Source organism: Barbus barbus (assembly GCF_936440315.1).
Source record: "Barbus barbus genome assembly, chromosome: 34".
Taxonomy (NCBI): domain Eukaryota; kingdom Metazoa; phylum Chordata; class Actinopteri; order Cypriniformes; family Cyprinidae; genus Barbus; species Barbus barbus.
In genome coordinates, this window is record NC_136762.1 from 7,640,302 (window position 1) to 7,661,115 (window position 20,814).

The 20,814-nt window shown below is 36.1% G+C and overlaps 2 protein-coding genes across 6 annotated transcripts; one reads left to right on the top strand and one right to left on the bottom strand.

Annotated features, from left to right (window-relative positions):
- Nucleotides 1-201: 201 nt before the first annotated feature.
- On the bottom strand, nt 202-4,313 carry LOC306854212 (transmembrane protein 106B-like). 2 transcript variants are annotated; one of them, XM_079392043.1, is made up of 8 exons: nt 4,176-4,297; nt 3,363-3,551; nt 3,099-3,162; nt 2,849-3,008; nt 2,517-2,657; nt 1,846-1,895; nt 1,710-1,763; nt 202-1,455 (listed from the first exon to the last, which is right to left on the bottom strand). In XM_079392043.1, the coding sequence occupies exons 2-8, from the start codon at nt 3,541-3,543 to the stop codon at nt 1,335-1,337; spliced, it is 771 nt and encodes a 256-aa protein (XP_079248169.1). In that variant the 5' UTR covers nt 3,544-3,551; nt 4,176-4,297; the 3' UTR covers nt 202-1,334. The 2 variants fall into 2 exon arrangements, with proteins under 2 accessions (XP_079248169.1, XP_079248170.1); XM_079392044.1 differs by having other exon boundaries at nt 377-1,455; nt 3,363-3,554; nt 4,176-4,313.
- Nucleotides 4,314-5,740: 1,427 nt separating this feature from the next.
- Nucleotides 5,741-20,335, top strand: LOC306853961 (lipolysis-stimulated lipoprotein receptor-like). Of its 4 annotated transcripts, none has more exons than XM_079391685.1 (11): nt 5,741-5,922; nt 7,325-7,648; nt 7,878-7,997; nt 11,182-11,238; nt 12,435-12,581; nt 14,623-14,820; nt 16,541-16,591; nt 16,704-16,832; nt 17,176-17,464; nt 17,543-18,008; nt 19,538-20,335. In XM_079391685.1, the coding sequence occupies exons 1-11, from the start codon at nt 5,883-5,885 to the stop codon at nt 19,571-19,573; spliced, it is 1,857 nt and encodes a 618-aa protein (XP_079247811.1). In that variant the 5' UTR covers nt 5,741-5,882; the 3' UTR covers nt 19,574-20,335. The 4 variants fall into 4 exon arrangements, with proteins under 4 accessions (XP_079247811.1, XP_079247813.1, XP_079247814.1 ...); XM_079391686.1 differs by having other exon boundaries at nt 5,752-5,922; nt 16,704-16,817; XM_079391687.1 differs by lacking the exon at nt 11,182-11,238 and having other exon boundaries at nt 5,750-5,922.
- Nucleotides 20,336-20,814: the final 479 nt, after the last annotated feature.

Here is a 20,814-nt window from a genome sequence, read left to right on the forward strand (position 1 = left end):
TCAATCCAAATCTCCCGATGGTGTTTTAGCTCACGCTATTCGTGTATTGAAGTACCATATATTGAATACGCCATCATGTGGATTATTTCAGCAACCACACCTGTTTTCGTTTAACTAAAAGCATTAGAGACTTGACTATATTACTAATAAAAAGATTAATAATGTGCCATTTCATACTAACCCATAAAGTAATTAGATATTAAACAGACATAGGTTTTTATTTATTCAGTCCTTCCTAATATAACTCACCACAACTTCAACACTACTGTAATATGATAGAAACAAAACACATCATTTTTAATAAAACGTGATCTTGGCAGTGTGCCTAAACACCCACAAAATATTTTGAGAAATTATATATGGACACAGATTTCTTCAAAGAAATTTAATTTATTGATAAATCATTTCCCGAAGATAACATTTAAATAAAACACCATTTAAAAAGGTTTTGATGTAAAAGTGCCATTCCAACAAAACAAAACAAGCAAAAGGGTTAAAGTGAATGAGAAACACCTAAGTTATCAATGATCTACATCAACACCAAAATGAAGGAAAATTATGGTTGAATTTGACTAAAATGTAACCGAAGAAATGCTTTAAGAACAATTAACGGAAGTCCACTTTTATAATACAAAATAACCTTTTTCATTCCTTTTTTTTCTTAATATGGTAATCCCACTGAGGTATATTTATATTCATTTTAATATATTTTATGATTCATGTTCAACTTTGTAATGGCCTCAGAACGGCCCACTTCATTATTTTCAAAACTGGTTTAGACCTTCATTCTAAATTTCTCTTTGAACAAAAATTGTGTGTGTGTGTATATATATATATATATATATATATATATATATATATATATATATATATATATATAAGGAAAACTCCAACTCATGAACTTCTGAAAGCTGGCATGTTGATACAAGTTAACACCATACTCAAAAAAAAATCTAAAGAGTACCTGCTCTGCAAAGAGCTAAATAACAATAAAATGAGCATGATCTAATGGAAACTGCAGCACACTGTTTAACATTACTAAACAAATCCACAGGAAAAAAGTAAAATTGTAACGGAGTAGTCAAAGTGATTTGAGTATTTGCAGCTCTATGTAAAATATTCTGCTGCTGTCATCCCTTCTCCCAAAATATACTAAAGTGCTTCTGTCTATCCAACCTTCAGTGCTGTGCTAAAGAATCGATAATGGTGTAGAAAGACATCAGTCCTGACGTGTTTTCCCTACAATAGAGACTTCATCTTCTGCCATTTGTAACACTCAGAACAGTGTTTCACCACATGGGAACGTGAGGGACTGTGGTTCATACGGAGGCACATCACTGTATCACACTCATGTGTCTGTGTGAAGACGTGGTGTTTGTTCCACAGTCCACGTACAGGTACTTCTCCTGAGACACCTGCTCAGCGTGGCCAAAGTACATGACAGTTACCGTCATCCTGGAGAGAAGAAAACATAGTATCAATCAAATATAATATTAATTTGTTATATAATATTTTGGTTAATGATTATTTGATCTAATAAAGATCTACCATTCTTTTCAATTGATAAACACTCCATACAATAACAATAAAAGAATACAGTAACATTTTTCTAAAAAACAAATCAGTTTTCTTTCAGTCTGTTCATTTACATAAACTCTTTGAACAATGATTCTTGAAATGAGTCAGATTTTCCATTAAAGAATACTTACTGCATCATGACAACAATGTTATGCACTTTAATTGATGGCATGGTACAGTAGTCACTGTAAAAACAGAGTCAGGCAATCATCACACACATTTATGAAGGTTTTAGTATAATGTAAGGCCTGACTGACAAATACTCACAATATGTAGTTCATCTCATTTGCTATGATGGTGGGAACCGTGAAATCAACCTAAAAATAAAACAGATAATTGACATAGATAATAGTTGTTATCAAAGTAATTACACATGGAGAAGAACTCCGATTACAAAGTCATGTGACTAAATCATACAGCCTTTATTGGGAGGATGCAGGTCACTTATTTATTTCTGTTATCTTAAAGTGTGGCTATAACTGACGTGTTTTTTTTTTTTTTTTAATACAAAAATGTAAAGTACAAAAATTTGTATTCACCTTGAATACAATTTTAGGCTTGAAACAGTAAGGCATTTAATTAAAATTATGAATAAGCATATGTATTAGTACAGTTGTATTATACACTTATGTTTTTAGAGCAGCATACTTGAGCAAACGTTACTTTTGATGCAAAAATTATTTTAATGTTTTAATAATATTAAGTTAATTATACAATTACTACAAAGTTAACATTGTGCAGATAATATATAAAAATTTAGTTTGGGGTTTATAATGAAACAAGCTATAAACACCAAATATTATATTTAAAATATATATAAATTATATTAAATGTTTAATTTATACATAACATGGAAAATTATTTATAAATCATTATTATATTTATAAATCTAAAATTATTCTTAATTATGAAATTTATTTGAATAAATTAACACGTACCTGACGCATATCCAGAGGGGTGATACTGGTGACATTACTGACGATAGACTTTCCAATCACAGTCTTGTAGAATTGCACCTGTGCTGTGATGTTGGCCACGCGTACTGGGTAGTAATTATTGTTGGTGATGTTCAGAGTATTCTGAGAAAGACAAAAATACTCTTACTTAATACAGTTTAATAAAAAACATGGCAACAAAAATAACAAAACACCTGACTTTGCCAAAAGTCCCATCTGATCAAGTACACACAGAATAGAATCACAAATCAAACGGGTAATAATTGGTTAACAAGTCTGAAATACTAATTAAAAGGGTTTGCTGTAGATATTACCGTGATATTTATATATATTATCCGCTGGTCTCGATTGTATGTGACAAAGGCTGACTTCACCCCAACATAAGAGACGTCAATAGTCCGAGGGAACAGGAAGAACACCGCCAAACCAGAAAGTAGCAGACACAGAACGACTGATAGAGACACGTACAATGTCCTGTAATAGTGCATGAATACACAGTCAGTCATAAAATATATAGTGTATATATCCAATGCTGGTGTGAATCGGATATTGAAATGATCTTACGTTCGTCTTGGCTTTAGCCTTTGGTCACTATATGGTATCAAAGCAACTAGCTGGTTTTCTTGGTCTGTGAGAAAGTCCAAGATAGAAAGTACACAATTCCACTTTTACAAGTCCAAATAATCATTTATTCAAGCAAATTATTAATGGCACTTGATTTAAGAATTATTTATTAATGTTAAACGTTTAGTTGCAGCTATATGTTTATATTAGATTGAGTGGTATAAAGTAATGGGTGGGTAAATGGATAGATGGAGCTGTTCTCACCTCTAGGTATCCTCCCAGTCCCTTGACAAGTAGGACAGGTGATGCTGTCTCTGCCTGTGAATTCAACATATGGAAACTGTGACACATCATGTTTATTGTCCTCCGTGTGAGACTCTGTGTTTTCAGTCAGGTTCTCCTGGTCCTCTTTCTGCTTTGGCAAAGAAAGCAGAGACTTCCCCATGGTTGGGCCTGCTTTCACAGAAAGAAAACATGGGTGAAATTCATTTGTCATTTGGCAGATGCTTTTATCCAAAGCGACTTACAATTGGGGAATACAAAAAGCGATTAATCTTGAAGAGGCAATCAGACAGTGCATTGCAGGCAATTTAGGTGCATTGCAGTGCAAGATCATGCATATCTATCTTTATGCTGTGGTGAACTTGAGCAAATATCTTCCAAATGACTGCAGTATGAAACTGCGGGCTATAAAAATATACATTGCGTTAATATCTCATTATGTAGGTCTAATCAACATATTCTGGCTTTCAACAGCTAAACAATGTATTGCAAGTATCCTTCAATCTGGAAAACCTGCTTAATGTTTGATGGTAAACAGATATGCATGCAAATGACGATCTCGTGTTCTTGATATTGATACCGTATAGCAATGCAAAATTAAAATATATTTACCTGACTTCATTTTAACGCAATTAGATCGATGCATTTAAAGAGTATTATTAACATGCACGCTACGAACGTGGATGAGTAAGAGCAAATGGGCCTAAAACAGGTCAAGCACCATACGAGATGACTCTTAATTTAAGGTTCGATATGAAAATCTAATAGATAGGAGAGGAATCAATGTATTTTTACCTTCTTTTGAGGAGTCCTGCCTTCTGTTTGTATAAAATTGTAGTCGCTATAGCGTCGTTACTCTGTCTGCACCAACCATAGACTGTAAACACAGGGCTGTTCTGTTCCCCAACCCTTATTCTAAGAAACCCCGCCTCCTGCATAATTAAGTGGAATGATGATACGTTGTGTGATTGGACGATAGCTACGTGCGACACTGTTACAAGCCAATCATATTGGAGAAGTCGGGATTTGCTACTAAGCCCCGCCTCATTGTTTATAGTTGCAGATGAAGTCTCAAGGCAGTGTGTGCTGTTAAAATACAATGTTTTGCTGTTTTACAATGTTTTAAAGTGCAATGTATTTAGCGATGCGCTAAATATGCTCATGATTAGAACTAAAAATTAAAACATTGCATCTTAAAAGTAAAAGAATTACTAAGGAGGTCACTTGTCCATTGTCTGTGGGTAGGCGTGTCTGTAAGAGAAACATAGATATGGAATATGTATCTGTTTACTTAATCTACATACAAACATAATGATTGACAGCTTTCATCAAATATGATAACACAGGAAAGGAAACATTTGGTTGGACAGGCAGAAAGAAACAGCACAGATATGCTTTTTAATACAAAGAAAAAGCATATAATTATTTGATTCATGAGTTTGTGCAATCAAAATGAGTTCAAACACCAAGTAGGCATGTGGTTAACACTTCCCAAATTGATTTCCTGGTGTTTCATGATAGTTGTCAAAAGACAACTCATCAAAAAAGTTACAAAGTAAACACACACTGAACAGAAGAAATTATTTACAGATATATATGTGTAGGCCAAATCAATGGTTTTTGTACATTTTTTGCATTGAAAAGTTGTCAGCCTATACTATAACTAGCATTCAAAAATAAACCTACATTGAGAAATAATCACAAATAGCCATATGTTCCCCTATATATTTATTATTGATTGATTTTTATAGAATTACATATGCATCTGGGGAGTGCATTAGGATAAACAATAATAATAAAATCAAAGGATGAACATAAATTACATTAAAATGTTTCTTATTTTTCAAATACAAAATAGTTTTTAGATATTGTTAAACTTCTGACTTTAAAATTAAATGAATGTACACAAATCATCAATGTCAGTGCCCCTAACATAACATGATGTGTGTGAGGACCATGGACACGTGGCGAATGAGCTCTTTTGTGTTTTACTAACTAAAAAATCGGTAGTAGTTAACCGAGAAGTAGTTAAATAAGATTTTGAGAATCTAACCAGGTTACTCGCTCTTCTTGGCGATCATTAACCCGGCCTTCAGAGATTGGCAGTGGACTAAACCATTTCTCTCACCAAAGGTGGGTTACAGGGCGTTGTACTAATAAACGTTTTGGGTTAATCTCGTCAAAGCGGATGTGCAGTCACTGAATACTGTTTCACAATCTCGTACATAATTGTTCAAGAATTGAAATAAATGTATAAGAGTCCATATTTCTAAACACGCAAAGTATTGTTATCTTGTGGACCCCTATTATTTACGCGCGTTTTGCTTGATGTGTTGCTGGATGTATCTCACCTGAGTTTCGGGTTACGCACATACCTCACCGCAGAAGGAAGTGGAGGACGCCCCTATCTGAGAAAATACAGCTGCTTTATCGACACTTTGTGGAGGATTTGAGGAAATTAAAGTTTTTAAAGCTCATGTGTTTTAAAAGATTTGAGAAAATATGTCGCAGGGTATAATCTTTACCCTCCTCTTGTTCACAGGTAGGAGCATTTCTTCTTGTTATGCTAATGCTATGTTTTCACTTCTAAATCAATTATTGTATGTGTACAGAAAATATAAATTTATTATCATATTTTATTACAGTCCATATGAAGCCCATATGGACCTATCTACAGTATAGTATATATAGGATTTGTCTCATAATTTATTAAAATGAGTGGTCGAATGCTATAATGATTGTATAATTAATAATTCACAAGTTTTAATGAAATGTAAACCAGCATCTAAATATATACGATTTGAGTACAAAATAAGACATCTATATATATATATATATATATATATATATATATATATATATATATATATATATATATATATATATATACCTAGGTATTCACACATGTTGTGCAATGGTCCCACTTTGTCTTATTTGGTGTTTGTTGTTAGGGGAGCAAGTAAGTTAATGTGGATTGTGTGGGAGGTAGTCATGTTTTAGTAATCCCAAACAATGCTCAAAATGGCCTGTTGTAGTGTTTTTGGAGTGCATGGCTTGTAGAGGCCCTCCATCTGTCATTGTATCCGTTTTCAAGATATTATTAAAGAGTTTTGCTTGAAAATTGTAGCTTCTGTGAAAGGCTATTGTTCTTTGGCCTGTATGTTAGGGGTTTTTCTTTTTAGTTCAGACCAATCAAGTCTAACAAAAGGAATATGCATCTAGCAGTACTTCCTAATATATAATAGCCATAACCCTCAGAGAGTCATGTATGATATATTTTGTGTTTTCACTAAGTATAAAAATACAGTTCAAATGAATATATAAACATGTTCCTTCCAAAATTATGATACTTTTCAGATTTGAGTTTAAAATTTAACTCGTATTCAGTTAAAAATATTACTGAAGATGTTACATTGAACATTTATTGCAATTTTAGTCTCTTAGGGCAAATAAATACAGCGTATCTCCTGACTTTGACAGCTAGAATGATGATTTAAGCACAGCTATTATCATGACTCACTGGTGAAAAACTAGTGATTTAAGTGATTGAAAGATCTTTTTCAAGTGGACCACTTGCTTCCTGAGCATTCAAAATGCTTTCAATAGGTCTAAGCCAAAGAGAAGTCAGTTTATTATTTGAACTGACTAAAAATAAATTTGACATGTTCACTGACACAATCAGTTTTCATGTGGTTCACCTGCTTTATTATAATCTGTTCCCTTGTGTTTAAGAAATATTTTTTTTTACAGGAAATCGTAAGAGCCTTTTAATGTCTTTTGACATGGTTTGAGTTATTATTGCCTCAAAGGACTTTCAGTCCAGTCTGGATGGTATTTGATCTCCACAGTATTCTTAACTCCTGTCTAAATTCATAGGAGTGAATCTCCCTGTGTTCATTTATTTATGGATGCCTTTATATTCAACCGTGTTTTCTCTCCCACAGCCTGCACCACAGCCATCAATGTGATCTGTCCTTCCCCACGATCTGTGGTCATATTATTCCAGCCGGTCACACTGCGCTGTGATTTCACTACATCGGATTCAAACCCACTGATCACCTGGAAATACAAGTCCTACTGCAGAGACCCGATCCAAGCTGCATTGAACCCCAGCAGTGCTGACAATGCTATTGCTCAGTCCAACCCAAACTACAACCCCAACATTGAGTGTGCAGACAGCGCCAGGACCGTTCGCATAGTGGGTTCAAAACAAACGGCGGTCACATTTGGGCCTGCGTACCAGGGCCGTCAGATCAGCATAACAAACAGTAAGTTGACTTTAAAATGTGAAAGTATTTATTTTTATTAATAGCTTTTTTATACTATCTATATTTTATTTATTTATTTGAATTTTATTTTCATCAACAACACACCTGTAAAGGCTGTGCTAGGTTTAGCCTGGCTGCATTTTATGTGCCATAAAGTTTTAAATTATGTAGATTTATGATATGATCACCTCTAAAATGTCACCTATTTTATGTTTTCTAAAATATATAGAGGCAGACCTTAGCATTGGTCAGACCGCGTGGGGTGACAGCGGCGTATACGTCTGTAGTGTTGGTTCATCCCAGGACCTTTCAGGGAATGGCGAGTGTTATACAGAGCTCATTGTGCTTGGTAAGTGTTTACCTTTTCACAAACAAACTCCCATTAATGGACACCCAAACATTTCAATGTGTGATTTCGTCACAAACATTGTTCAACCACAAAATCGCTTGTTCAGATTTTTCGTGTTTGATGGGTATCACATATGTGAGGAATTAGGGCTTTGTTTGATGAGCTCTTGGAAATTGTTTTTTTTGGTAATAATTATGCTTTCAAATGATTAATGGCATCCAAAATAAAAGTTTATGTGTATGTGCTATGTATATTTATGTATATATGGAAACACACATGGACGTATATATTTAAGAAAAGTGTTATGTTTATATATTAAATATATTTATATATAATATGAATATAAATTAGGGATTGGTCACGATTTTCAAATATTCGATTAGTCGATTTATTCATAGAATATCGAATAGGTTGTGCGATTTATATTTGTCTAAATATTCCCCATGTTTTCGGTGCTGATGCGGTGGTGACGCGTAAGCAGAGTTAAGTGCCAATAACGCACCTAAAAGCTGTCAAAGATAACAGAAGAACACACTCTCATGCGAACGCTGTGGACTTGCAACTAAGAACGATGTCAAATAAGAGTTCTGTGCGGACCACAAATATCCCCGACTGGGTTAGAGGTGTGCTGAATCCATACTGGGAAATGCACGGAAAACAAATAACACGTTCTACGGAGCCACTAAAGGGACACATGGTTAGCCGCATGCTAGCGATAGCCTGTTAGATTACAGTACATGCAGTTTCACTTACCAGCAACAGAGTAGGACGATGGCGAATGATTTGTAGGTCCTGAGCACAAATCTAATCTTGTAAAGCGTGTAGTAAGTACTGCCGCTTCATAGTATAAACATGTGATCACGAATCTCCAAAGTGAAAGTAAAACGGTCACACGTGTTTTCAGTGCCCCTCATATTAATAACGGCTCACTGATGCCCACAGTTAATATACGGTATAATTACCCAACGATATAATTGCGAGAGAAAGAATTGGAATATATTTTTTGAGCAGTTGATTTATGCATTTATGCTAATGGACAGTGTTCGGAGTAATGCGTTACAAAAGTAATGCATTACTGTAACAGATTAAGGCAATTTTTTTTGCTGTAACGCAGTAGTGTAAGGCATTACTAATCAATTTTCAGTAATATTTTACTCTGTACATGTTCAGTAACACTTGAGTTACAACACACTTTTAGCCCCCAATTTTTTTAAAACATTTTATTTAAATTCAGACTCTGACTTTTTTACTTCCCTAGGGCCGGACTTCGGGCTAATATTCACGTCATAGTTCAGACACGGGCCGGGCCACGGGCCTGTTTTAGGCTTCTCCTTATGTTTATATTTTAGACATCCATCAATTATTGATGAAAAAAATTGCCGCGCTGGTGCAAACAACACGAGTCCGTGCTGCCGCGACTGTCAAGAGCGGCTCAACGGTGTTTAGTGTCCCGCAGCAGCAGCGAGCCGTCAGCACAGATGAAGAGTTCTGCGTTCAAATACACGCAATAAAGCTTGCCGTAAAGCCCCTGCAAAAGTAATTACCATGAATGTGTCCGGGGGAAATAGTAAGGATTCGCCATCTCCTCATTAGATGTGCCTTTAGAGAGAAGTGCATCTTCACGGATAATGGTTATATTAAAGAGTTTTCGTTTTAATTTCGTTAAGTAGTCATTTTAAGCTTTCTATAGCTATATTTATCATGTCTGTGAGGCATGTATTTGCTGTATTTCGGTTCATTTTTGTGAAGCTCTCCAGTTCAAGATAAAAGCACGACGATTTGTTGATATTGTGAGTGCACACAAATAAAAGCGGACCCTTTACAGTTAGGACTGATGTATTACTCTTATGAGCAAAAATTACGGCGTAATTGTTTCCATTGAAAAAAATTGCAATTGATTGCGCTGGTGCCTCCGTGTCCTGCGCTTTAGCTTCCACTCTCCGCACAAACTACTGGATGCAGCGCACATTTATCTAGGTTTAACATTTAAACATTGTTATATGCTTGAACTGTTTTAATATATCTTTAGTTTTTATTTTAGGCAAGTCGTGATGATTTGAGAAGGCTAAGCCTGCCGGTCTGATGCTGGCCGCTTGGTCGTTACTTTAAGAAACAAAAAACGTATTTAATGAACAAAAAATGCTCCAAATGTTTTTCTAAATGAACATCATAAAAACAAAAAACGAAACAAAATATAAACACTTTGCCATTACATACAAAACTGAACTATTTTAATAGCTGAAACATGAGCCGTTTTGGGAGAAGAAAAAAAAAAAAAAAAGACGGGCTCCGGTCATTAATTCTGATAAACTGTCGACACGGGCCGGGCCAGGGCCTCAGCGTCTCGGGCTAGGGCCTAAATTTGAGGCCTGTGCAGGGCTCTAGTACATTGTCATTGTCACATTTTAGAATGTTAAGTTCTACTTCTGCAGTTATTTTGGTGAAAGTTACTCAAAAGTTAAGAGAGCCTATCTTTAAATGAATTAAACCGTTTGTTATCATACAGATTAAAAGCGTGAATTCTCTCTCTCTCTATTTGCGTGTATATATTTATATTCATATACCGGTAATTGATAAACTCTTTCCCCCGCCGCAAAATTATTTCTTCATGTGTTCATGTTTTATCACCACTTGAATGTAGATAGGTTTCATCAGAAATACAACATTTTGGACAAAAAACTGAGAGAATTTTTATCGATCCTTCCGTTAATGCCGATCATCTTGTATTCGCACCCGGAAGACCCGGAAGTCCTGTAACTCACTCAGGGCATGCACTGGGGCTTTCCTTACCGTAATACACATAAAACATCGATTGCCGTAAAAACTTGTCTTTGGTGGGGAAGCGTTGTCTCTTAATTGAAGAGATATCTCTTCAATGGCAGGGAAAGAGTTAATATATAAACATAACATATTTTTCTGAAAATGCATGTGTGTGTGTGTATATAAATGTGTGTGTGTGTGTGTGTGTGTGTATATAAATGTACATACTGTTTGCTTGTGAAGGATTCAAGTCAATTTCTTTAATGTCATAGAAAGCAGTAGTATATTGATAAATACAAATATTAATATAGTAGCAGTAGAAGTAGAAAAGTAGAAATAGTCTTAACTTAAAGGCAGTTTTTTCTTCTTGGGCTGATGCCGTGAGGCATTTTTCAGTAATTATGGCTTTGTCTTTTTTTCACAGAGAGAAAGTCAAATACTACAGACCTGCTGCCTGGCATTGATTTACTGATCATGGAAGGTAGAATAAATGCTTCTCTCTAGAGGTCTGGTTAAATTTGGAGCTATACTTGAATCCTTCACTAGACCCAGTCAGGTCTTATTCATTACAGCCTTAGACTAGAAAAACAACAACTATAGATCTTAAAGTAGAAGCCATGTATTTTTTTTTCTGCTCCATAAACAAGGTTTTGATGGGATGGAAGAACAATGTGTTCAAACAATGTTGTGTCCCATTGTGTCCCTGAATGCTGTGTCATTGTGTCCTTGAGCGTCCAGCTGATAAAACACTGAAAATTAGGTTTTACAACGTAGTGTACTTCTGTCACTTACAAACTTGTTTTTATTTGTCAAATTAAGTATGTTGTGTCCTCCGAATGACGTCAGTTGCTAATTATTATGCGTCTTATTTGAATTCTTGATTGTTATTGGCAGCATTCTGTGGTTAAATATCTTTGCATAATGCTTGAGATAACAGTTTTCATATCCAGTTTCATATCTCTGTTATCACTCCACATCCTCTTTTTTTCTCACATAAACCAATTTCAGCTCAAAACAATATTAAATATCCATTAATTTATTTGGTAAGCTGTCATGTAAAAAAAAGTAGGGTAATTTACAGTTAGCCAAATGACTGTATATTATTGCCTACTCAGATTTGCATAATACTGTAATTTGGTTGAGACGTTATGGATATTCTAACCGAACAAATGATGATCTCAACTAGAGAAAAATTGGATTTTATTTTGATGGTTTGTTTTCTCCATCAGATTGTGGAATAGTTTCTGAGATCTGCGTTTGCACATGAGTCATGTTGTGTCTGTGCATGTAGGATGTTGTTGTGGTGCATGCTGGAATCAAGCCCTGGCAGAGTATTGTGAGGCAAAATCTGTCCGGCTGGTTTTTCTCTATATGCGTCAAATACTTTTTTTTATTTTTGCTTGCAGAACTGACAGACACCCAAAGATGAATGCCCTCATGCCTTCTCTCCTGACATTTTACTAAGCATTAGGCATGGGGAGGGGGGGTACAAATTAAGTGATGAAACAGAAATAAAATCTCATGAAACAGAAATATAGTCAATATTGCATTTAGACAGGTTTTTATTTTTAGTCCTTTCTGTTTAATGCCCTCATTCTTCTGTTTAGTATCTGATACAAGAGATTTGTCTCTTCTCCCCAACTGTTAATTTTTTTCCCTCCCTCTCTTCTTCTCCAGACTGGTTGTTAGTGGTGTTGGTGGTCCTGGGCTTCCTGCTGCTGTTGCTCCTGATTGGTATCTGCTGGTGTCAGTGTTGCCCTCATACTTGCTGCTGTTACGTCAGCTGCCCCTGCTGCCCGGACCGCTGCTGCTGTCCCCGTGCACGTGAGTCCACACCGCCTTCACTTCCAATTCTCCTTTAGCCAGAAATGTCCTGTTTAGGAGGATGAAACTAACTCAGACTGAATAAAAAGGCAGTAAAATTTTTAATCGTCAGTGTTATTTTCAGTGTTATTTGCATTCTATTATATTTTATATTAATCTTTTGATTTAGCATTATTTTTTTTATTTTTTTTAGTTGATATTTAGCAATTTTGCTTTTTTAATTTTAACTTTTTCTTATTATCATGATTACTTTTTAGAATTTGTTTCAGCTTTAGTTTTATTTCCATTTAGTAGTAAACTTTTTTTTTTTTTTTTTTTTTTTTTTTTTCAACTGATATCTATATTATATTTTAATAGTTTTAGTTACAGTTAACGATAATAACTAACAATAATAACATGGTACAATGAGTTCCAGAAAAGTGTTGCAAAATTCCTCTGTGTGAATCTTTTATTAGGGCTTTCGGTTAGTTAAAAATATATAATCTACAGTAATTAAAAAACATAAGGTCAATTAATAAAATTTTCAAATTAGTTGCAAAAATTTTTAATGTATGAATATTTGCAAAGAAAATCCTTTTGTGTTATGTTGTTTTAAATAATTATTTGTGCTAAATTAAAGGGTTAGAAAATTCATTAATTACTCACCCTCACCATCTTCTGCTATTTTGGAGAGTACCCCAGAACGTAATCAACGTAATCAGCATTGTTTACATTCAGCATGAGCACGCTTTCTACTAAACATAAACAGCGCTGATTACGTTGATTACGTTCTGGGGTACTCTCCAAAATGGTGGAAGACGGTAACTCGGGGAGAAGAATTGTTGAATAGATTGTTGTTATTGTTTTCTTTGCACACAAAGTATTCTCGTAGCTTCGTAAAATTACAGTTGAACCACTGATGTCACATGGACTATTTTACCGATGTACTTGCTACGTTTCTGGACCTGGGAGCATTGTAGTTGCATTCCTGTCTATGGAGGGTCAGAGAGCTCTCAGATTTGATAAAAATATCTTAATTTGTCTTCCGAAGATGAACTTGCGGGTATTAGGGCTGGGCGACATGAGCAAAAATTCATATCCTGGTATTTTTTGGATGATTTGCGGTATACGGTATATATCTCAGTATTTTGTATTTGGATTAAACAAATAAACTAATAAAGTGAATGCAACCATATAGGCATATTATGTGCAAAAAAGGTTAAACGTTGTAACATTGCAATCTAAAAACAAAAATAATGCTTTTAAAGCAGAAGTAAAATTTTCTAAATTAAATTAGTCTTCTTAGACTGTTTTCTTTTTTTTTTGAGTAAAAAGGCTATTTTGATTGCCCCATTACAGTCACTTTACAGTTAGCGCTATCATACAAATACACTTACTTGTTTAAAATTCTACCTATGTCTTATTTATTGTCTAACTACAAATATTTCAGCAAAATGTATATTTTAGTCAGTTATTGCGCTCGTATTTCATTGAGCTCTACCTGTTTGGCGCGCTCGTTCTAAACGAAGTCTGTGAAGTTTAGCGGAGAATCACAAAGCAAAAGCTCATGCACCTCTGACAGCAAAATGGAAATATTTCCATGCCTTTCTAACATTTACAGATGGAGAATATACCTGTGAAATGTAAGTTATGCATTTAGGAAAACGGCACATCTCAAACGCATTAAACAGCGCTTCACTGTCAGCGGCACACGCAGCCTTTCTGTCAGAGCTGCTTTAAACTCAAACTATAGACTACTATATCTTAGCCCATCATATAAAGCTTGTCACATGTTTAGAACAAATTGTATTTAGCACTTTCTCAACAGCATTTCAGTCTGTGTCCTCCCTAGATATTTTTTTCACATGCGCTCGTATTAAACTACTGTATATCGATATTAACGGTATTGCTTCATACCGTATCGCTTATAAAAATATATATCGATATATTGTACAAACTCAATATACCGCCCAGCCCTAACGGGTTTGGAACGACATGAGGGTGAGTAATTAATGACAGAATTTCCATTTTTGGGTGAACTAACCCTTTAACTTCTTTGCAGTGTATGAGGCTGGAAAAATGGTAAAGTCTGGCGTCCCCAGTCAGTACGCAGCTACTCTCTACGCCCCAAGCATGTACGGCCAGCCAGCTTATGGAGTTGGCGGAGCTACGCCGGGCATACCCATGCTCTCTATGCCCATGGGTGCCGCTGGTCCTCCATCCAATGGATACGGCAGAGACTTTGACGGAGCCAGCTCAGGTAGACTCGTCCTCTCATCACCTTAAAAACAGCAGTTTAACAGCATTGTTTTTACATTAAAGGAGACACATTATGACCCTTTTTATAATATGTAATCTAAGTCTCTGGTGTCCCTGGAATGTGTCTGTGAAGTTTCAGCTCAAAATACCCCACAGATCATTTATTATATCATTTTGAAATGCCTATTTTGAGTGGAAGCAGAAACACTCTGATTTTCGTGCCTATTTCGATTTTCGTGCCTATTTTCACGTCTGTGAAGCCAAAGGCAGAACAGTTAGCATCTTTGCTCAAACTTTCACCATGGCATTAGAACTGGTACACCGTTGTCACTTGCGAAATCAAAATGACGGCGCAGCGGGTGGAAACTTACAGATTAAGGGGCGGTAATATTATAATGAGATCCCTTTGCCAAGTCACCAAGGGAGCGAAATCAGGCGCACTCGTTTTTTCTGAAGCTTGCAGAAAAAGGCTTACTAAAACAAAGTTATTGGGTTAATCTTTTTCACGTTTTCTTGGTTGGTAGATGCACTGGGGGACCTGATTATAGCACTTAAAACCTGGAAAAGTCAGATTTTCATGATATGTCCTCTTTAAAGGGGTGGTCTAATGGATTTTTTTTTTTGAAGGCTTGATTGTGTTTATGGGGTGCACAGCCACATGTGTGCATGCTTCGTTTTTAAAAATCACATTATTTTTCACATATTTTGCCTGTATTATACACTGCTTTTCAGCTAGCATAAAAACGGCCGGTTGATTTCCTGGTTCTGTGAAGGCCCTCCCTCAGAAATTCGCAATGGGCTCTTGATTGGTTAGATGGCTGAGTGTGTTGTGATTGGCTAAACCGCCTCTAGTGCGCGTCTAAACATCCCACCCCTCACCTCAGCGGCATGTGCTCCGGTTGTATTGTAAACAATGGTGTCGTCTGTTTTGCTTATCAGTTTGAGCCCAGTTGAGACGTAGAGGATATTATTAGTGAAGAGGATCGCGCAGAACCTGTGCAATCACGGCTTTTAATGGTAGGCCTATGTTTTTTGTTTGTTGTTGTCTCATACTTTTAGACACGCTGTTATTATGCTGCTGCTTATGTTAGCTTTTAATACACGGTTTTATCATGATTAAAGCTTTAATACAGTACGACAACCGCATGTATGACGCTTCTCATAGCTGTTTGAAAATAAGTGTATAAATGGAACAGTTCATTGTTGAAGCAGCTGAGCTGATCTGACTGAGAGAGAGAAAGATGCAGAGCATGTGGCGAGCGGCGAGCAGGAGGATGCTAGGAACTGGAAAAATTGAGAACCGCAGCTTTAGAACATTGATTTTGAAACTTGTGGATCGTTAGAAGACAGAATCGCGATTCATACAGTATATGAATAGATTTTTACGTGCACCTAGTTTTCTTCCTCTTCTCTAAAGCAGCGCAGCATGCCCTTGCCCCCTTCGTTGGATGTTCCCGGGGGCGGGATTTATCTGGGTTTAGGATGTCACTAACCCAGAATTTTGTTGTAGTCCCTTACCAGCCGTTTGCTGTAGGCGATGCTATGCTAATTCTGTAAAAGACCATTTCTCCCTTGCATTGAACTTGGAGCTTTGTAACTTTGCAGATATTGTTTATGCTCACACAGCTGCATTACACCCTAACAAAAGTTAAAAAGGTGAAATCGTATTATGACCCTTTTAATAAACCTAATTGGTTGATCATTTGTTCGTCCCGCTGCAGTTGGTCAAGGATCTCAAGTGCCGCTCCTGCAAGACCACGATGGTGGAGGAAGTAAGCAAGAGATCTTCACTACGTCACTACAATAATCCATCTGTAACATATTTAATTGACTTTATCCCTTTGAAACCTTCTGTTTGATATCTAATGTTGGTATGTTTTTCAGACCGTAGTGGATACCGTGTTCAGGCCGACCAAGATGGAAACCCAACTCGGGTGCTTTACTACATGGAGCGAGAACTGGCCAACCTCGACCCCAGTCGCCCAATGAATGCTCCAGGCAAATACAGTCGTCGTGAGTTCTGGAGATGGGCACTATCTTTTATCACTCTGAGGGTTGGGTTATAACAAAGTGGTGTTTAACATGACTTACATAGGACATGTTCCTGGATCAAGATCCTTCATGAAAACAATTAAACCAACAACCAATTTTTGACAGGATTAGGGATTCACAAACATGTCCTACATATTGGTGTGAAAGTCCACAGGCAATCTAAAGGAAATAAACCCTGTTTAAACTTTGTTTCCTGTAGATTCTCAGTTTTTCCAAGGTTAGGGGATTATTTGTAGGTGTTTATTTTATCATAACCTTTTTACTCTTCTAGTCTTATTCTGTTTTTCCCATCTATATCCTCCAGTGGATGGTATGAGTGAGGTGAGCTCACTTCACGGTGGTCCAGACTCTCGAAATCGTGGTCGGGCCAGACCGCCTCAGCTTACCACGGTGTATGATGATGTGGATGAAAACATGAGCACCATCAGCAGCGTCTCTCAGCACGTCCGACGGGATGATCCCAGGCGGGGAGCTGACTCTCGAGGACGTGCATGCTCTATGGAAAACTTGGACGATATCAGCCACAATTACAGAGACAGAGATGACTATTCGCCTCCACGCCGAGATGGTGGGACCAGAGGCGGCAGAAGAGAGTGAGTGACTGAATTGTATTGAATCGCGCTAAATTAACGCATTAAGTCCTTCTTAACCCATGACTTTTCTCTGTCCAGTTCGGATGACGAGTGGAGCAGTAGTGGACGAGGACACGACCGGGTCTTCGATGACCGTCGGCGACGAGATTACTCTCCTGACACTCGTCCTCGGCGTGGAGACTCCTTCCGTGGGGCTGGTTTCCAGGGCCGGCGCAGCCGTAGTCGTGATGACCTGACGGATCTGGAGCATGATCGTGGCCGTGGAGGTCGGGATGCGTACGATGACAGCTTCCTCAGGGAAGCCATGGAAAAGAAGAAGCTTGGTGAGCAGCAGAGAGGCCGCAGCCGCGAGCGGCTCAATAGTGAGAGCGACCGGTTTGACCGCTACAGGGGGCCACACGGCGGACCGCCACCTCTGCCACTCGCCCCGCCTTCCGGAAACCCTAATCGTCATGGAAATCATAGCAACTTCCCACCTCCTCCCCCTCCCTACACTGAGGACAGTGACAGTTTGGCATCGTCCAAGAAGAGCAACTTAAAAAAGGTAAAAGAGCCAGATTCAAAAGTGCTTATTAAAGGGATAGTTCACAACTTAATTACTCCTCCTCATGTCGTTCCAAACCTGTAAGACCTTCATTCATCTTCAGAACACAAATTAAGATATTTTAGATGAAATCCGAGAGCTTCCTGATCCTGCATGGACAGCAATGGAACTGAAAAGATTTATGGCCCAAAAAGGTGACTTTAAAGGTGTCATAAAACAACATAAGGGTAAGTAATTAATGACAGAATTTTCATTTTTGGGTGAACTATCCTTTTAAAACTTATTGGTTTGTCAAGCTGGTCTTTAGCACCAGAAACTACTGGTTTCTTTCAGTGTTGTTAATGTTAACTAAAATTAAACTGATAAAAAAAATCAATTAAATATAAATATTAGATGGAAAAAGTAAACTTTAACCAAAAATTTGGAAAATTATGCCTTGACAATTAATTCAAGTGTGAATTAAGGCCAAATAAAAAATAAAAATAATTAAAATTACAAAATTACATAAATGACTAAAACTTAAATTAAAATTAACAAAACTTTAAAATATAAAAATAAAAACCATTTCTAATATTATAATAGTATCGGAGTTATTTTAGTATTTTTTAGGTATTATTCATATTTTTATATTTCTAATAATTTTTATTAATAGTTGAATTAAGTTGTTTATATTTTCTATTTTCATTTATATTTTAGTTAGTTTTAGTATTTTTCTTTTTTGTGTTAATGCTTATTTGAATTCAAGTAACACTTTTTTGTTTTGTTTCAGTTTTAGTTAACTATAATAACCCTGAAGGGTGTATAAACAATACTAAAATAACCGTTTTATTGTTGTTACCTGGTTGAGTTTAATTTTAATGAAATCAAATTACAAAATATATATATTGTTTACATATATAATTATATATAAACATATATACATTAATAAATATGAGTAAGAAAATGGCGCCGAATATTAAAATATTAAAAAAGCAGGGTGGAGCAGTGATACCGTAAAGAATAGGGCTGGGTATTGTGACCAATTCTGCGATTCGATTCTTATTTTTATGGTTTCGATTAGCTATCAATATTTCATTTAAAATGTTAGTTTTGCAGACATTCAGACATAAAATCGGAGAATCAATATTTTTTACCCAGCCCTAGTAAAGAAACAAGTATGGAAAACGACACAAGGGATCTTCACAGCTGAAGGGCAAGAGTCAACCACAAAATATTGTTTAGTTAGTCAGTTACTTAACTATTTTACAGTATGTGCCTGTGTACAGAGTTCAGCACATCCGGGGTCAAGGACCCAACTGGAAAAAAAAAAACTGGGTCATGGTAGCTTAAGGAGGTTATATTGGGTTTTGGACAAGCTACCATGATCAAAACACACTTCCATCTTTATCTGTAAAAACATTCTAAAAATATTTCTGTTTTATTTTTCTTTGACAGTGTTAAGCCCAGCAGAAGAGAATACGATGCTTTAATATTCAGTCATGTTATATTTTTATACTAATACAAAGTTCTGCTGTGTTTTCTCTGTCTAGAATGGAGCTGTGAGCCGAGAGAGTCTGGTGGTGTGACGCTCAGATGGAAATGGTGTGTGTGTGTCTCAGTGATGCAGCTGTGTGCGTTTCCTCTGCCCTTTCATGTCACTTATGCGTGTTTGTGTTTTGGCTTGAACGCAGAGAGGAATTTTTGTTTATATTCAGATGTCTTGAATTTTTATGGGATATTTTAATGGTAAAAATTGTATAAATTGTAAAAAGTTCACATTATTTCACTGCAATGCAGGCTTGTTTATAAATATAAAATGGCAGATTTGAAACAACCAACAAACTTTTTATGGTTTGGTTCCCCTCCCATGAACATTTTTAACAGCAAGTACTCAAAATATATGACTTCTGTGATGCTCAGCAACAACAGATGTTTTTACTGTGCAAATGTGTCTATCTGTCTTCTGTATTTTAATAGACTTAAATTGGTGGTTATTTGTGTCTTGGAGAAAACTATGAACAATAGCGCCTTACGCGTTTTCAGGTATTGATTTGTAATTATTTTAATGTAATATAAAGAAGTGATCTTTGTATGGACTGAAATCCTATGATTATGCCATCATGCAGTTTCTGCAACTGGATGATTATATAATGTTGTGTTTTTAATTTATGCACATTTACAAATGCAAGAACTTGTATGAAACACCCCTGAGTGTGCTAATTTTTTAATGCTGTTTTTTATACATACAGTAATACTTTAATCTCAGATTTGGTCAGACAGTAGTTTATAATTTTGCTATTTTTGTAGTTTGTAATATAAATTTTCAATAAAGCTTTTCTATTGTATTTAAGTTTTTCTTGTTAGGGATCAATGTGACATACTTTTTTTTTAAATTATTATTATTTTACATTGGTGTTTGTTTTTTATTGTGACCACTAGATGGCACTTTACTATCCATGTAGTACCACTATTCTGTCCATGTGCTTGTGATGTTTTTCTTTTTTTTTTTATTGGTTATCATTGAGGTATTTTATTTGTATGTTTACAATATGAATATGCATTCGATGTTATAACGTGTTCTGAAGTTAATGTTCCTGTTTGTAGCAGCCTGTTTAGATGTCATTAGATGACTAGAACTTTACAGACTAGAACATTTTCTGAACATGTATATAAGACTGCTTTCTTTTAGGTGTTCGCACATCTAGCCTGTTATCTTGTGCTGCCTGGTGGGTTTAACAGAAAAAAGCATCTTTTCTAACCCAGATGGTGAAGAAGGACCAACAACTGCCTCTGTCTCAGAGTGAGACGTAGTTTCTGAAATCCAACG